This window comes from Alosa pseudoharengus, unplaced genomic scaffold, assembly GCF_046254945.1.
Source record: "Alosa pseudoharengus isolate Yale_2024_CS ecotype anadromous, Long Island Sound unplaced genomic scaffold, YU_APseudo_1.1 YU_APseudo_1.1_scf_2, whole genome shotgun sequence".
NCBI lineage: Eukaryota > Metazoa > Chordata > Actinopteri > Clupeiformes > Clupeidae > Alosa > Alosa pseudoharengus.
The window spans coordinates 42,558,407-42,576,977 of record NW_027468663.1 but is presented as its reverse complement, the minus strand read 5'-3'; the positions used below and the strand labels follow the sequence as shown (position 1 = coordinate 42,576,977).

At 42.8% G+C, this 18,571-nt stretch overlaps 1 protein-coding gene across 2 annotated transcripts; it reads right to left on the bottom strand.

Annotated features, from left to right (window-relative positions):
* Positions 1-1,735: 1,735 nt before the first annotated feature.
* LOC143134566 (uncharacterized) lies at positions 1,736-18,313 on the bottom strand. 2 transcript variants are annotated; one of them, XM_076295046.1, is made up of 5 exons: positions 17,815-18,313; positions 8,490-8,597; positions 8,098-8,302; positions 5,104-5,166; positions 1,736-4,842 (listed from the first exon to the last, which is right to left on the bottom strand). In XM_076295046.1, the coding sequence occupies exons 1-5, from the start codon at positions 18,009-18,011 to the stop codon at positions 3,145-3,147; spliced, it is 2,271 nt and encodes a 756-aa protein (XP_076151161.1). In that variant the 5' UTR covers positions 18,012-18,313; the 3' UTR covers positions 1,736-3,144. The 2 variants fall into 2 exon arrangements, with proteins under 2 accessions (XP_076151161.1, XP_076151162.1); XM_076295047.1 differs by lacking the exons at positions 8,098-8,302; positions 8,490-8,597; positions 17,815-18,313 and adding an exon at positions 6,203-7,576.
* Between the last annotated feature and the right edge of the window lie 258 nt (positions 18,314-18,571).

Sequence of the window (18,571 nt, the reverse complement as noted above, 5' to 3'; positions counted from 1 at the left end):
GTCACCTATGTGTAAAGTGGGATAATTCAGAACTCTCACATTAGTTAGAATGTAGGAGAAAGTAAATCTGAGACTGAAAAATACTCACTTCTCTCCGAAGCGCTCCATCAAGTGGGACACGAGGATCCGAACCATGGATCGCCTCTCAGTGTGGGAAATAAAGCCATTTTCCTCAAGACTGGAAAGCATACGTCTTCCATTCGCTGCTTTACTAATGATATCACAGATGTTCTAGAGAAATGCGGATTGATTAAAAAATGCAAGGGAAAGAAATTAAAGACATTCTTTTTAAGTTTTTCACATTCAAGAATACATTGGGTTTTTGTTAGCAGGTCAATTTAATGTCAGACTAACAAAAATAGTAAATTATTTATTATGCTCACAGACTAGTGCACTTACAAAAGTGGCTCCTTGATCCAAACAAACTTTCTGCTCTGTAGAAATGTCTGAGTCTGATGTGTAGATAGATTCTGAGTCAGAGCTTGAAACCTTAAAGCAACAATAAATAATGTTTAGGCAAACTAGCAAACAAATTATGTAGGCAAACAAACAAACAAACATGGCTTACAGACACTGTCAACAGTACATTTAGCACTTTTAAAAGCTAGCAAGCTAGCTAATCTCTTTGCCAGTATATATTTATATTCAGTCTTATATTTATTATATACTTATATTACTTTTTCTGCTGTAAGTGCATGTTGTGTATGATGTCTGCATGCTACTGAGACCTTGATAAGTAAGTAAGTCAGTATGTATGTATGTATGTATGTATCGATCTCTGTTAAAGCTCATATGCCTTCAGGATTTAATCGTGCTAGTCATAAAAGTGCAGAGTGGGAAGCCACAATTTGCCATTTAAATGAACTTGAGGATTTAAAAAGTGTATAATATAATAAAGGAAAACATACAAATTTCATTCAAAAAGATCTTAAAGACAAAAAAGGATTTGCCACTTTGTGCGATATTTTAAGCAACTAATTGTGGGATCATCAGTTCATTCTGATGGAAAAAGGTAATGCGAAGATCATATTCCCATTTTCTGGACATGCACTACATAGCAAATAGAATACTTTAAAGACAGGATTTTTATAAATAGCTTTACAGCACATCTCCAATAATATCACATCGTCAACTAGAAGGGAAGGCTACTCGTAGAGAGCGCAAACCTCCGCCAATGCCGTGTAGCCCTGGCATATGCACGTCAAGAGAAATCAGTGTGGTTCTATATGTCAACATAAACACTTCCAAATCATGATCAAAAGATGTGCATCACCTTTAGGCAATGACTTTGATATGATCATGCTTTTTTGAACGAATTCCTTATCATGAGAAGAACACCTATACTAGAAAGCCACTATTTGAGGTGAGACAGTCAAGAAATGCATTTCCTTGTTTGAACACTAGAGGGCAAACTAGGCCTGAATATGCCATACGGGACAAGATTAGTGAAACTAAATCACAACTGTTGGTGTGTGCATTGTCCTTGGACCATGATTAACCTTTCCACCAAATTTCATGTATGTAACTAGGGCCAGCAGTTTTTGCGTAATCCTACACACAGAGACAGGATTCATTCATTTATCATTGCAAAGTGGGTGGGTCAGATTCACTTTGTAAGCCTACATAAAGTTTTTAAGCAAAAATTAAAAAGTATCTGTCAGTAATTATGCTGTTTTTGAGGACAGTTGGAACAGTGGCTGAGAACAATGGTTACATAGCAGTTTGAAGGCAAAAATGTCCTTTATGTCCTTTAATAAAAAAAAACAACTTAATTTATATGTACATTTTAAATTTACAGCAACATTTTTTTAATCACTTGCGAGGACAAACTTATTAACAATATCTGAGCTATAGTCATCTTTATTTTCTGTTGATGTTCTTTCTGAATTATGCAGATCATCTGCAGTCCAATCTGAGACATGCCCATTATCTCATGAATGCACAAAGAACATTGATCGACCACAGAAACATGGACTCTCAACCTGTTCAGATATGCAGAAGTTACATTTCTCTTAAGCTAAACTCTTAAGTGATGGTTTAGAAATCTTGCATAGAAAGGTACCTTTGTAAATTCACTTCCAGTAAAGCATACCTTTCAAGTCTTTGTAAGATGCAATGATGCTAATATTGGGAAAAACCTTTGCTCATCTCTAGTTGCTTCACTGACATTCCCACTATTAGCCATTCTTCTGCCTCACACCCAAATGATAGTCATGAGGAAATGAGACAATATATCCACTCGGTTCCAATGGAGGATAGCGATAGAGGCTGGCAGTTGGTCTTATTTTACTGTACCTATGGTATATTCACTAACATAGTGTGAGGCTGGTGGTTGGAGATTGGCCTTATTTCATTGGAAGTATGGTATGTTTCAGTCACATAGTGTGAGGCTGGTGGATGGCAGTTGGTGTTATTTAGTATTTATGATATGTTTCAGTCACATAGTATGAGGCTGGTGGATGGCAGTTGGTGTTATTTAGTATTAATGATATGTTTCAGTCACATAGTATGAGGCTGGTGGATGGCAGTTGGTCTTATTTAACCGTAGTTATGGTTACAGTAGGCTATAACACAGGCTTGTGGTTGGCGAATGACCTTGTTTTATCAGAGGTATGGCACGTTCAGTGTAAGTATGTTGAAAATGACCATGTTTCAGAAACAAACTGATGTGAGGTGGTGCAGGAAATGTCTTACCAGAGACAATTAGAACACCGTAATGAAAATATTCACCACTTTCTTCAGAGGTCATTCCAAACATGCCAATCAAGTAAGGTGAACACAGCGTCAATATAAACTCTTATTTTAAATAGTATCAAAAAACATGAAAACATTTTACACAATTATGTTGTAGAAACACCAATGTCATCTCTATACATCAGGCACTTGAGGCGCAATAATGAACTAGACAGGCATATGTTCTATGTACAATGAAAAACATGAGAACCAATCTTTTTTGGGAAACGCGCCCCAGAATATTACTAGCCTTCAGCGACACGAAGCCACGTTTTGTGACACTGGTGCTTTCAAAGGCCCTATAAACACACTGACCTACTGCACTGCAAGGCACCTCTTGGTCAGTCTGACCCTGTCCTTCACATTTAAACAGTGGAGCGCTCTGGACTCTCCAGTTCAGTCACACAGCGTTCAATTCAGTCCAGACCCCAGGTCTCCTCGGTCTTCCTCCTCGCCCGAGGTCCACTCCCCGGCTCGGGGTTTGTGCTTACGCTGGATGTGGTTCTTGAGGCTGACGTTGTGGTTGAAGCACTGCCCACAGTCCTGGCACTTGAAGGGTCTCTCCCCCGTGTGGACACGCATGTGGGACTTGAGATGGCCTGACTGGTTGAAGGAGCGGTCGCACAGTTTGCAGGTGTAGGGCTTTAGTCCCGTGTGGACGGCCATGTGGCGCTCCAGCTTGCAGGCCTGTTTGAAGGTCCTGTTACAGACCTTGCACGTGAACGTGTTAAACACGCGGTGCGTCTTCCTGTGCGCGCTCCGCTCGTAGCAGTCTGGGAACCGCAGTGGACAGTGAGGACAGGAGAACTTCAGCTCTTCGTTCTGGTGGACCTTCTCGTGCTCGATCTTCTGCTTCCGGAAAGTGAAGCGCTTGAGGCAGTAGTTGCAGCGCACTATGTTGGGCTTGCCTTTCAGGTGAACCCAGGTCATGTGACTGAGCAGGCCCTTCTGGCTGGCGAAACCCTTTCCGCACACCAGACAGGAGTTGGGCCGGGCCTTGTGCTCGCAGATGTGTGGGGGGCCACCACTGACCTTGTTCCTTAAGGTGATGAACTTGCCGCAGTCTGGGCAGGGGTCCCGAAACTCCTTGATGCCGTGGCAATGCCGTGCGTGCTTCTGGAAACTGTGCAGGTCGCCGAAGCACACAGCCAGGTCCTGGAAGTTTAGTGCCCCGTGCTCTGCATTTCTAGTGGTGGTGTTTGTGGCGATTTCTTGGTTGTTCGACTCTGGGTTGCCAGCACTGGTGGTGGTTGTGGTGTTGGCGACATCCTGGTTGCTATTTGGAGTGTTGGCGTCTGGGTTGCCAGCGGTGCTGGTGGTGGTTGTGGTGTTGGCGACATCCTGGTTGCTATTTGGAGTGTTGGCGTCTGGGTTGCCAGCGGTGCTGGTGGTGGTTGTGGTGTTGGCGACGTCCTGGTTGCAATTTGGAGTGTTGCCGTCTGAGTTGCCAGCGGTGCTGGTGGTGGTTGTGGTGTTGGCGACGTCCTGGTTGCTATTTGGAGTGTTGCCGTCTGAGTTGCCAGCGGTGCTGGTGGTGGTTGTGGTGTTGGCGACGTCCTGGTTGCTATTTGGAGTGTTGCCGTCTGAGTTGCCAGCGGTGCTGGTGGTGGTTGTGGTGTTGGCGACGTCCTGGTTGCTATTTGGAGTGTTGCCGTCTGAGTTGCCAGCGGTGCTGGTGGTGGTTGTGGTGTTGGCGACGTCCTTGGTGCCACACTGGATGCAGCCGTAGATGCGTTTGTGGCGCAGCCTGTAGCAGCTGCGCGTGAACTCGGCGTTGCAGTTGTTGCACCACACCATGGGGGGCTCGTGCTCCGCCTCGCTGCTGGCTTCAGGCCGCTCCGACGACGCAGCAGCAGGACCTTCCGCCGCCCCAGGTGGAGACCAAAACTTCTTGGACTTCATGACCCATTCCTCATCGCTGTCGTCATCCTCATCCTCTTCATCCTCCTCCTCCTCCTCTTCTTCCTCCTCCTCCTCATCATCACTGTCTTTGACGGTCGTTGCTACCCCAGAGAGAGCGGGATCATCTTTATCCTCCGTGTTAGTTTCTCTCTGGCCGTCCATGCTGTCGTCGGAGCCATCATATATGACAGTCACAACATCATCACCCTGCACAAAGAGACAAAGAAAAAGAAACATTCACTCACAAGATTTACACAAAGCACAGCAATGAGTGGTTAGGCATAATGTCATAATATGGTAAGAAGACAAGCTGGTACATGGTTTAATGACAAACCTGGGTAAGTCAAAACTTCCACTTCCTCTTGGCTAACTTTCCCAGGTTAGTCACTGAAGCCCCGTACTAGAGACACACCCCTTGTGTGGTAACACAATAATAACTAATCATGAGACCAGACACTCAGTACACACCTCTTCCTCGGCAGACTCGGTGTCCGAGTTCCCAAAAGACGGGCCCATCGTCTCATTAACAACCTGTGCAACACACATAAAAGGAGACTCTGATTGCTCTTGCTGAAAGATCATGTCTACAATAACCATTTCTCTTAGCACAGTTCAAGTACTTGTCTTCAAATTCTGATGGTCATAAACATGTTGTAACAATAGACACTGAGTATCACCAGGGGTTAGTGCATTTCTACTTGTATTGCTGGTAGGCTGTGAATACGTTTTACATCACTATGTGTGCTGTTTAAGTAAACAGTTTTCTTGTATGGGCCCCTTGTGGAAACAGCCGCAGGGGCAAGGCCACAGAAACCCCATGCATGTTCATGTTTGTTTATGCATCAGTTAGGAGTTTTGGTCCTAAACGAGTTGGCTAGCTAACGAGCTACCAAAAGATATGTAAGACCCTCCACACACACACACACACACACACAGAAAATAGACACATGCATGCCAACAGTGCACGTAAACAAACAGCCACACACCAAATACAAACTGTGCAAGATAGGCAAGCACACACACACACAAGCAACAGTAGAGATTTGGTTCTAAACTAGCAAACTAGCTGCCTAAAAAGCATGCAAAAACCTAAACTACCAAACTAGCTGCCTAAAAAGCATGCAAAAACCTAAACTAGCAAACTAGCTGCCTAAAAAGCATGCAAAAACCTAAACTAGCAAGCTAGCTGCCTAAAAAGCATGCAAAAACCTAAACAAGCAAGCTAGCTGACTACAAAACTTTGCAGACCCAGCAGCACAGTGAGAAGTACTTAGCTTACTAAATGTTAACTAATGCCAACTGGTGTCTTTTCGCAATATAGTATGTGATTAGGGATGGGAATTGATACGATTTTATTGATACTGATGTTATTATCAACTCTGCTTACCAATTTGATTCTTTATCTATTCCTAACCAATTTTCGAAAAATATCAACAAGCAACTTTACAATTCTGATGCAACTTAGCCCACAACTCTGAAAACCATTAACTACACTATTGTACTTAAGAAATCAAATATTCATGTATATGTCAGCTTTAAGCTGTACATCATCTGACAAATAACTAACCTCTAGGAAAGCAGGTGACCTCCTGAAAATTCTGGTCCTTCTACTGTTGAGAAAGGGGGCAAACGTTTTGCAAACAAATTTTGTGACTGCTCGGTGGCGACAGTCGTTCACCCCTTCTTCGCTCATTTCCCCCTCCCAGTGCAGGGAGCGTGAAATGGGGGCTGGAAACCTGAAGGAGCGAGTCGAGCATCTGACTGTAACCTCAGAGTTAGTATCTGTAGCAAGCAACAGTCGAAATGAGACAGAATGAGAGAATATTTGAACAGCATTTGTTTTCTTAATCAAAGAAAAATATGTGCTAAATATGTGTGTTCTCTTAGTCAAAGAAAAATATCTGCTAAGACTAATGTTATGGCATAGGATATTTGTCCGCGCTAACGGACGTGCTGCTAGGTTGGGAGGCAGTGTCAAATACATGGCACCGGGGAGGCAGCGTCAAATACATGGCACCGGGGAGGCAGCGTCAAATACGTGGCACTGCAGGAATTTTAGCCCTGTTCCTTTCCACCATGACTTCTGGTTCATGACAAGTTCTTTCAATGTACAACCATCAGAAAATCATGGCGGCATGGATAGGAGGAACTAATAAGCTTGAGGCATACGATTCCCATGGAGCGAAAACATTTAAATTGTTATTGATTCCCATCCCTATTGGTGAGGTTATGCTGTGGTTCTTTATATGTATGTGTGTCTCTGTGTGTGTGTGTGTGTGTGTGTGTGTGTGTGTGTGTGTGTCAGACCACACCGTTCTGAGCAACGTATCTCACCATTTGTGCAGTGGACTCTTACCAGAGGTGGAAAACTTTGGCTTCATAAAGTAAGTCCCATCATCTAGGCTACTTGTGCACTTCATACAAGTGATTTTACCAATAACCTGGTCTACCTGGCTGAAGACTTGTGCTAATAGGAGCAAGCAAACATATGGAGGGACTGGAACAAAAATGCGCTAACATTTTCACTTTCTGAAACGGAAAACCTCCGTTTCAGAAAGTAAAAATGTTAGCATGGCTGCAGCGTGCCCTTACAGTGTTTCCCATACATTGACTTATTTGTGGCGGCCCACCACAATATCAACATTGACCACCACACAATGATTTTCCAGGTTGTAATAAATTGTGCTTAAGTCTGGTTGGCATCATAACCATGCTGTGCTAATTTGTTTAAAAACTGTTGCATTCAATTTAATTCTGCAAACCAACCACCACAAATGGAATTCAATTCTTTGGGAAGCACTGCCTTACCTCATGAAGGGGGGTTCACATTGTACGTGGCATCGTGGCATGTGCTGCACTCGTAGCTAGGTGGCTCTTGGTTGTGCTAATGTCCCAAACATGTTTGTTGTGCTTGTCGTCGGGCTCAGTGCAATATACCATATATATATATATATATATATATATATATACACACACACAATATATAATGATTTCCAGCACGCCGCAGTCAAAGTTCAACATGGTTCAACTTCGCCTGCGGCACATGCAAGAGCGGCAAAACAAGCCAGTTCTTGCGCGCGCAAGCCATTGGAAATAATAGATTTCATAGCGCAGCGCTGCCGCTTGTGCATACAATGTGAACCCCCCCCTCTTGATTCTCTTGCATTGCTCAGTCATTTCTGGGGTGTGACCTCATGATTCTCTAGTCAAGTCTGCAGTGTGATCTTACCTCATGATTCTCTAGTCATGTTTACAATGTGATCTTACCTCATGATTCTCTAGTCAAGTCTGCAGTGTGATCTTACCTCATGATTCTCTAGTCAAGTCTGCAGTGCAGTCTGATCTTCCCTCATGATTCTCTAGTCATGTTTACAATGTGATCTTACCTCATGATTCTGTAGTCTAGTCTACGTTGTGATCTTACCTCATGATTCTCTAGTCAAGTCTGCGGGGTGATCTTACCTCATGATTCTCTGCTGGGTCGCTGATGATCTGGTCCGTCGGGTGGCTCGCCCAATTCCTGCTGTAGTGGCACTGCTGACACTTCTGGGTGACGTAGAAGAACCAGCCGTCGCGCTCCGTACTGATGCTGCATTCGCTGCAGCACGCTAGGCACTCCTTGAACAGCTGTAGCAGGCACTCCAACTTCACGACAACCTCGTCTGCACTAACAAAGACCAGGAAGCAAGAGAATCGGGTTGCACAAGGAGGGTCTGACATGTAGCAAAAAAGTGGCATCACATGTATTTCCGATAGGAGCGCATAGTTTACAAAAGATACGCAGACTATAAAAGGGGTCTAAAATATGTGTGTGAGCTTTGCAATTTAAATGCTTCATAAACATGTCAGCTTACCTGCTGTGGTTCAACTCCTCACTCTTTACAGGTGTAGGCCCAGGCACAGCAGCTACGATGCTCTGAACTCTTAGTGCAATTCCTGGTGACAGTGAATTCTGATCAAAACTGCAAAACGTACACAGCAAAATCACAACTGTCAAATTTTACTTTCCAAGAAAGTCCCCTAAAGTTACTTTACTTATTATTATGATCATTAGTATGTTTATTCATTTAGCAGACACTTTTATCCAAAGTGACTTGCAGAATTGTGCTAAATATTAAAGTGGGTGAACCCAGACGAACCAGATCCATCTGGAAAAGGAGCTCATTGAAGTCTGTTTCTTAACTTGCCGTTTTTACCGCTTCCGAAGGCATAGCCAGAAGTGAAAGTAAACTTAAATTTGTGCATTAAAGTCTTATAAAATCATTTCAGAAGTGCAGCAGACATATTTTTCTTGGAATGAAAGGTTTTAAAAACAGTCGTTTACACAATTTACTTAAGAAAATACATGTTTCTGGGTTTTTGGTGATTCTGAAATGGCCGTCAATCGGCTCCTTTCCAGACCAACCTGCAGAGCAATATCAGATTAGTTAGTTCATCTGTGTTCACCCTGGCAATAAAAGTTGATCATTAGAGACATCATGGGCGCCTTTGATCTGGTGGTGAGCTTAAACAGGCAGTTCCAACCACGCCTCTAGAATAAATGGCCAACGGCCTGCCAAACAGAGTTCCATCTTTTCTGCTATGCTGCAGCATGGATCGCCTCATCTCAGTGACATAAAATTTCACATAACTAAACTTAATAGGTACAACAGCTTCAGTATGATAGTGGTGTTATGTGAGTACGTTTGGGATCACCAATATGAAGAGGACGACTGGCCAAAGCCGAGAATGACTTTTGCAACTCTCTTGGGCAATGTACAAATGTTTAATTACATTATCATTTACCAGAGCAGCTGAATAAATCACAGTTAGGTGTAGGCCTATTTACATATTTTTCTACTGGCAAGTGCTACATAGGATAGCACAACTATTCTTCACCATTCTAAGTAAAGCTGTTGGCAAATAAAGCAGTTTGCTGTCCTAACACATTTTGTGATTTCCGCTGCTGACCGGAAAATACGTTTTCACCCGGAAATAACGCAAAGTCGTTTGTTTACCAACATTTTGATTTGTCCCTTCAAGCTCAGACTAAACATTTCAATTGGTAACTCGTCTAGCTTGCTTTCCCCACTTAGTGCCCCTTTCCTGACATGTAACTATTTCTTAACAACTTTTCAGTATTTTGCAATCATAACATAGGCTACACATTTACTTTTAACCAGCCCTGCTAGCTTCTAGCTCGCAAACGTACAGGCCCAGTTGTTTGTTCAAAGGCCCTAAAATAAGCAGAATTGCAGTAGGCTATAACATATTTACAAGTAAAGCGTAGTTGTAATGTACAGTGGCAAAGCACGTACAGTTGAATAACGCTAGTAGTTTGGATCAATGAATCCAAATGCTAAATGAATCATCGATAATTACCTAGGGGCCCATAACCAGTAGCAGTAACAGCAAAAAATGTCCTGTCCTGTTAGTACTGTCCTGAGTAGTGTCCCGAGACAGTTAGACACTGTCCCGAGACACCCAGACACTGTCCCGGGACAGTTAGCCACTGTCCTGTGACACCCATGACTGTCCTGTGACACCCATGACTGTCCTGTAACACCCAGACACTGTCCCGGGACACCCAGACACTGTCCTGTGACACCCAGATACTGTCCCGAGACACCCAGACACTGTCCCGAGACACTCATGACTGTCCTGTGACACCTAGACACTGTCCCGAGACAGTTAGACACTGTCCTGTGACACCCATGACTGTCCTGTAACACCCAGACACTGTCCCGAGACAGTTAGACACTGTCCCGTGACACCCATGACTGTCCTGTAACACCCAGGCACTGTCCTGTGACACCTATGACTGTCCTGTGACACCTAGATACTGTCCCGTGACACCTATGACTGTCCTGTAACATCCAGACACTGTCCCGAGACAGTTAGACACTGTCCCGTGACACCCATGACTGTCCTGTAACACCCAGGCACTGTCCTGTGACACCTATGACTGTCCTGTGACACCTAGACACTGTCCCGTGACACCTATGACTGTCCTGTAACATCCAGACACTGTCCTGTAACACCCAGACACTGTCCCGTGACACCCATGACTGTCCTGTAACACCCAGACACTGTCCTGTAACACCCAGACACTGTCCCGTGACACCTATGACTGTCCTGTGACACCTATGACTGTCCTGTAACATCCAGACACTGTCCTGTGACACCCATGACTGTCCTGTAACACCCAGACACTGTCCTGTAACACCCAGACACTGTCCCGTGACACCTATGACTGTCTTGTGACACCCAGACACTGTCCCGAGACAGTTAGCCACTGTCCTGTAACACCCAGACACTGTCTCGAGACAGTTAGACACTGTCCCGTGACACCCATGACTGTCCTGTAACACCCAGACACTGTCCTGTGACACCTAGACACTGTCCGGTGACACTCATGACTGTCCTGTAACATCCAGACACTGTCCCGTGACACCCATGACTGTCCTGTAACACCCAGACACTGTCCTGTGACACCTAGACACTGTCCGGTGACACTCATGACTGTCCTGTAACACCCAGACACTGTCCCGTGACACCTATGACTGTCCTGTGACACCCAGACACTGTCCTGGGACAGTTAGCCACTGTCCTGTAACACCCAGACACTGTCCCGAGACAGTTAGACACTGTCCCGTGACACCCATGACTGTCCTGTAACACCCAGACACTGTCTCGTGACACCTATGACTGTCCTGTGACACCTAGACACTGTCCCGTGACACCTATGACTGTCCTGTAACACCCAGACACTGTCCCGTGACACCTATGACTGTCCTGTAACATCCAGACACTGTCCTGAGACAGTTAGCTACTGTCCTGTGACACCAAGCCACTGTCCTGTGACACCAATGACAAATGTTCCAAATGTGAACCACTTTGAGCTGCATTCTGTGAATGAAAGGTGCTATAATTAATTATATTTATAATTATTATAATAATTATTATAATTATTATTATGTAGAATAATTTATGTCTTTGAATCATTGTGTGTGTGTGTGTGTGTGTGTGTGTGTGTGTGTGTATGTATGTATGTATGTATGTATCTTTTTATTTGTTTTGTTTTAGATAAAATATAAAGCTTATTAATTGTTTTACATAAAATTGTACATGTAAAAATCCTTTTTTGCTTTATGACTTTTTAAGTTTTAAAGTTGTTTGTTAGAATTTTTAATAAAGATGACTTGTGCTTTAAAGTAGTAGCTCTGGATTTGTGTTTTGTTATCAAGTAATGTTCAAGCACAGCTGGCATTCAGCCAACACTCAGTCAGATCAGTTAGTGTGTGGGCCAGTGCATGCCCAGGGACCCAGGCAACCCTCAGCCAACACTTTGATAAACAATAACACCCACACCTGGGCCGACAGACAGACAGACAGACAGACAGATAGATGCTTTATTTGTATGAAGATAACAAAATATCAACTCAGGTCTCAGTGCAGACCAAGTACTATAGTGAATAATAAATAAATACAATATAACATAACATAAGTGCTTGTTTATGGAAGTCCACAACAACCATCTCCTTGGTCTTGGTGAGTTTGTTTTCCTTGCATAACAAAACAATAAGTCATTTTACGGCGTTTTGGCCACACTTGGGGCAGAGCAAATCTTTATGTCAGTTTCCACTGATTGGGCCATGGGCATGGGCAGGGATGGGCAGTATTTCTAATACATGTGTTTAAAATATGTATTTCAAATACAAAATACTATTTTGTCATTTGTATTTTATTGAGATAATGAAAATGCCTTCGTATTTCGTATCAAAATACTTCAGTGTTGCGTATTTTTGTATTTTCAAAATACTTTAAAATACTTTCTGTGAAACACTGTGATGACATCTATCTAACTATCTATACTGTAAAGCACGAAATGTCTGTCTCTGTCTGTTTGTGGCACCCTTGCATGGTCAAGCTGGAATGATTAACAGGCCCCATAACAACTATATAAAAAATATTTTATATATATAAAAAATAGTCTGAATGCAACACTGTCTGAGAAGTTAGTTGTGCTCAAAGGCATCAACTGAGGAAACACGACTAGCTAAGGTTACACACACTCCTTTGCTCACACAAGGACAGCAGAAGGACTTGAATTCACAAGTTTATATTGCAACACTTGAGTTTGATATTTTCCTTTCTTTTTTCTGTTTTACAGGTTTTTTTTCTAGACTTTAAATTTGTCTATGTTCTCTGACCTGTGAAATATTTCAGTGCTATGGTAACTTGACAAGATACCTCAAACAAGGACATTTCCAATTTTGCACATTTTAAATAACAAATGATTGATAATGTCATAATAATTGGCTTCTAATTGGCTCAACTGATTGGATGGTATTAATGTGACAACCTGATTTTTATTTTTACTTTTTTTTGTATTTACATTGATAGAAGTTGTGCACACACCATCAGGTGTATACAAAATTATTCAACTGTGATGAAACTCACCATAAGTGTGGTAATGATGTGGTTATATAACTTAAAAGGTTAAAATGCTACCTAGTTTAAATTTCTAAATCAGTCATCTATTTGGATTGTTTGTCTTTCAGTTATTGTCACTGATTCATAGTGGGCAATCTATTACACCAACTGGTTGGAAAGTGCAACAGTTGTGGAGTCGGCATTGCATGTCGCTGCAAAACAGTACATCTCCAAACTTATAAACAGTAACTGTCAAATAAGGAATTTGAAGATGACATCCGAAAAGCATTAGATTGCATAGAAAACTGATTGATATGAATACACTGTACAGTTTATGTAGTAATAATGCACTGGTTATGAATAACAACTATTTTAAGTAAACATACAATTAGTAATGCAAAAAGTTTTTGTTCTAAGATTTATTTTGTGGCCCCAATTAGTCCAGGAAACTGGCAAAAATGATACAGACTGCCATAATCTGTGATGAAGATATCATAGATGTTGACCTTGTGCTCGACGTAATGATGCCTGAGGTAAGGAAATGTGAATATAAAAGCCATGTCATATTATGATCAGTGTGGTTTCTCCAGAATAAATAAACCAAACCATACCATGCATACATGCATATTGTCACTACATTCTCATGCTATTTCCAATTTGAAATCTGTTTGCATTTGAAGGTTTCCATTAACATTGTCACGAACCACGAGGGTTTCTGCAGGTTTCTGGAGAGGTTCATGTCCATGCATCCGGCATTGGAGTAACAAGCATTGCTGTTTTTTTCTGTATTTATACATTCTTTTTTAATGTATTAGTTGTTTATTTATTTATTTATGTCTTATTGGATTTCAATTTATTATCTTCATTTCATTATTTACAAGGATACAAGGATACAAGGAAGTTAATTGTCACATGCATATAGTTACTGGAAGTAAGAAATGCAGTGAAATTATGTCTGGTGTCAGCCTATTTGTGCATTTATGGGAGGGGGGGGGGGTAAAAAGTGCAGTAGAAGAGGGGTTTAGTAGATTAAGTGGCAAGGGCTGCATAAAAAAGGTGGGGGAGGATTGGGATTGGGTGGGGGGCACCAACAAGGAGCACCCAAGAGCAACAGGGGCAAGGAAAAACTCCCTTACCAAGGAAGAAACCTTGGGCAGATCCACGGCTCAAGGGGCTAACCCAACTGCCAGGGGTCTTGGTGTGTGTGTTGGGGGGATGACAGGGGAGATGGGATAGTGTGCTGTGTATGTGGGGAGAGGGCAGTGTGCAATATGTGTGTTGGAGAAGCTTCCTCATGAGACAATGTGCTGTGTATTGGGGGGGGGGGGGGGGCAGTGTGCTGTAAGTATGTTGGGGATGTGTGTTGGAGAAGCTTCCTGATGAAATAATGTGCTGTGTATGTAGGGGGGGGGGGGGGGGGCAGGGACTTACTATTGCAAGCAGAGTACTGTATGTATGATGTATGTGAGTGATGACAGTGAAGATGTGTGTGTGGGCGGGAGGGGAGTGGAGCAGTGACTGTGTGTGTGTGTGTGTGTGTAGTGTGTGTGTGGGCAGTGTGCTGTAAGTATGTTGGGGATGTGTATTGGAGAAGCTTCCTGATGAAATAATGTGCTGTGTATGTAGGGGGGGGGGCAGGGACTTACTATTGCAAGCAGAGTACTGTATGTATGATGTATGTGAGTGATGACAGTGAAGATATGTGTGTGGGCGGGAGGGGAGTGGAGCAGTGACTGTGTGTGTGTGTGTGTGTGTAGTGTGTGTGTGGGTAGGTGGGGGAAGTGTGCTGTAAGTATGTAGAGGATGTGTGTTGGAGAAGATCCTGAAGACAGTGTGCTGTGTATGTAGGGGGGGGGGGGGCAGTGTGCAGCAAGTATGTAGAGGAGGCTTACTGTAGCAAGCAGTGTGCTGTATGTATGTGAAGTGATGACAGTGATGATGTAAGTGTGTGTGTTGGGGATGGGGGTGGGGTGGGGGTGGGGGGGGCAGAAGGCTAAACCTTCTGGGGGGATGACAGGGGAGATGGGAGTTCAGGGGCAGAAGGCTAGGCAATCAAGGACATGGGTAGATGGAGGAGAAATCAAAAATAATAAATAAAAAGTTCAATGGAGATGTGCAAAAGTTGGAGAAAGTCAGATATGTGTGTGTGTGTGTGTGTGTGTGTGTTTTGACGTGTGATGAAATAAGAAAATAAATAAAAGGTCTGTAGCATAGGGAGAGGGATGTAAAAGTGCTAAAAGTCTTGTAGGTGTGTGTGTGTGTGGGGGGGGGGGGCAGTGTGCAGCAAGTATGTAGAGGAGGCTTACTGTAGCAAGCAGTGTGCTGTATGTATGTGAAGTGATGACAGTGATGATGTAAGTGTGTGTGTTGGGGATGGGGGTGGGGTGGGGGGTGGGGGGGCAGAAAGGCTAGGCAATCAAGGACATGGGTAGATGGAGGAGAAATCAAAAATAATAATAAAAAGTTCTATGGAGATATGCAAAAGTTGGAGAAAGTCAGATATGTGTGTGTGTGTGTGTGTGTGTGTGTGTGTGTTTGTAAAATAAATAAAATAAATAAAAGGTCTGTAGCTTAGGGAGAGGGATGTAAAAGTGCTAAAAGTCTTGTAGGTGTGTGTGGGGGGTGGGGGGGTCATGAGTGCTGAGTAGTGAATGAGTGCAAAGTCAGTATAGTGTGAGTTCAGAGTTGGGAAATGTTTGAGAGTGCTGAGGAGTGAATGTGTGCAAAGTCAGTATAGTGTGAGTTCAGAGTTCGGATGGCCTGGGGATAAAAACTTCTCCTAAGTCTCTCAGTTCTGGCTTTGTGACTACATAGGCGTCTTCTTGATTTCAGTGGTAGGAATAATCCATTGTTAGGATGAGAAGAGTCCTTCAGAATCTTTTGGGCTCTTAGGAGTACTCTTCTGGAATAGATATCTTGTAGAGCAGGGAGTTGAGTTCTTATTGTACGTTCAGCTGAGCGCACTACTCTCTGCAGAGTACTACAATCTCTAACTGTGGAGTTCCCATACCAGGTGATGATGCTACCAGTTAGAACACTCTCAACCGCTGAAGTGTAGAAGGCCTTCATGATGGATGTAGAAACTTTGAATTTCCTTAGCTGACGAAGGAAGTAGAGTCGTTGTCTGGACTTCTTCAGAACATATTGAGTGTTAACAGTCCATGTTAAGTCTTCAGTAATGTGGACACCAAGGTATTTAAAACTTGTTACTATATGTGTGTACTGGGGAAATTTGATTTTTTTTGGTGTTAAGTTTATGGTGTATTTTGTTCTGAGAGAAAACTGAACCATGCAAGGTTTTCCGTATTTAGATTTACAAAGCTTTTTTGTTTAAAAGGTTTTTTTGTTCTTATGTATAGAATTAAAATGTGTTCTCCAAAACTGTCCAGTTGTCTGTTTTTGTGATCATCTACCCATGGATGGCTACAACATTTGGTTAAGCAAGCCTATGACTTAACAGACCTGGGGGGTATTCCAAGTACATGGTTTAGTGATAAACCTGGGTAACTTAACTCAGAGTAAGTGGTAAACCTCCTACAACAAGAGCCCTATGGTATTGTTTTGTTAGGAGAATGAAGCCATACAGCTCTTCTATTAGGAGGTTTACCACCTACTCTGTGTTAACTAACCCAGGTTTGTCACTAAACCTCGTACTTGGAATACCCCCCTGGTAAGATGCCTAAATATTTACACATTTGCCTATAATAATTATCTAAACAATTATTATTTATTCTTAAAATATTTGCTGGCACAAGGAGTTTCATTAATTATATTTCCCTTTATGCGTGCATGACGATAAACTACTTGAACTTGAACTAATGCTGCTTGTGGAATATCAACAATATACATTAAGTGTTTAATATACGTAGGCTATTTGTTGTAAGTAAAAAGTGATTTATATATTTCTTGGTTACAAGTAGCCTAGGCTAGCCTACAAGTTAATAACAAATAGAACAGAAAGAGGTGGAAGGTAGCCTAATAGGCCTAGGTGGCATAACAAACATTTCAACAAAACAAAACATTTCCAAAGCAACTGAGGTCGACAACGGATACTTGTGTTTTTATTTGGCGTTTTACCTAACTTTCCACGAGACAACCATCATGACAGCGCTACACACCTAGCACACATACCTTTACACAAGACAGTTCTGCAAGGCACAACGTAACTTAAGCAAGACAATGCTGGATAAACAAAAACATGTTTTACAGCAGAATAATATTGGCCAGACGTCGCCCTACATTCAGCGTTGTAAGTTAATAACCCACTTTCTACAAGCCACGTGTCTTCCTAACATCCCGACATTGAAATTGTATTTTCCAACGAAACAAATAAAGACAAAAAATAGCTTTGTTCGTGATCTGTCTAGAATCTTTGATACCACTAGCCAACTTCCGCAATACAGTGCCACAAGATAGTACGCGACTTCCGCAAGACAGTGCCGCGAGACACTACGCAACATCCGCAAGACAGAGGACAGGACAAAAGTACGGTACAGTACAGTTTCGGCTCTAACCGCCTCTCCCCATAACGTTACAGACTAAATGTTACCACATTACAACTCGGACACCAAAACAGCATGCTATGCAGCCTACCTAGCTATGTTGTTTTTAACGTTAGCCAACAACTAACGTTACCGCTAAATGCTGCTACAGAGATGGCTGCCAAGTTAAGTGGAGTCCAACACAAAGGGCTCAGGGAACACTGTTGGAACAATGTTGACCTGTTCGACTGTAGCAGCTAGGTCAAATAGCAACATCACCCACCAATCTAGCAGGAAAAGAGCAAGATCTTCGTCTGTCTTCATGCATTTCAATTCTCTGAGGTTTCTCCACCGCTGAAACCCCACGCCGATGTTCACGCGACTCTTCGCCCTTGCCAAGTCATATCCTTTCTTCTTCAGTTTCTGTTCCTCTGATCTTATCCTCTTTGGCTGTTTTCTAGGTGGCGGTTTATCGGCCATCTCCCCGTGTTCACTACGTCCAGATGTAATATGGAGTTTAGAGCTCTACTGTGAAAGACAGGCTGGAATCTCCTCTTTCCCCTACCTCACTGCTGTGCATGCGTTGAAGAGATTCTTGATGCTGATTGGTTCCCTGCATTCAGTTAAGGCAACCAATCGCTTGACCTGCAAATCCAACTCCATCCTTTATGTAAACATGCCACAACAACTCAACACATTTTATCTAGTTTAGGCATACGAATGACCCTTAGTAGCTCAGCAATGCATGTTCACATAACATCACATCCAGAATGTATCACTAATGAGTCAGTTAGCAGATGCTAACTTTATTATTTTTGTAAAGACCTTCACAGATACTCATGGGCGGATTATGAACTTTCGGGCCCCTGGGCCCAGATGTATTAAGGGCCCCCCACTTATTGACGTATATGTGGGAGGGGGGGTTTGGGGGTCCTCCCCCAGAAATGTTTTAATTTGTTTGATGTGATTTCCTGTATTCTGGTGCATTTTGGAGATGGCGAATACTAAAGTCAATCAGATTCATAACCTACATCCTGATT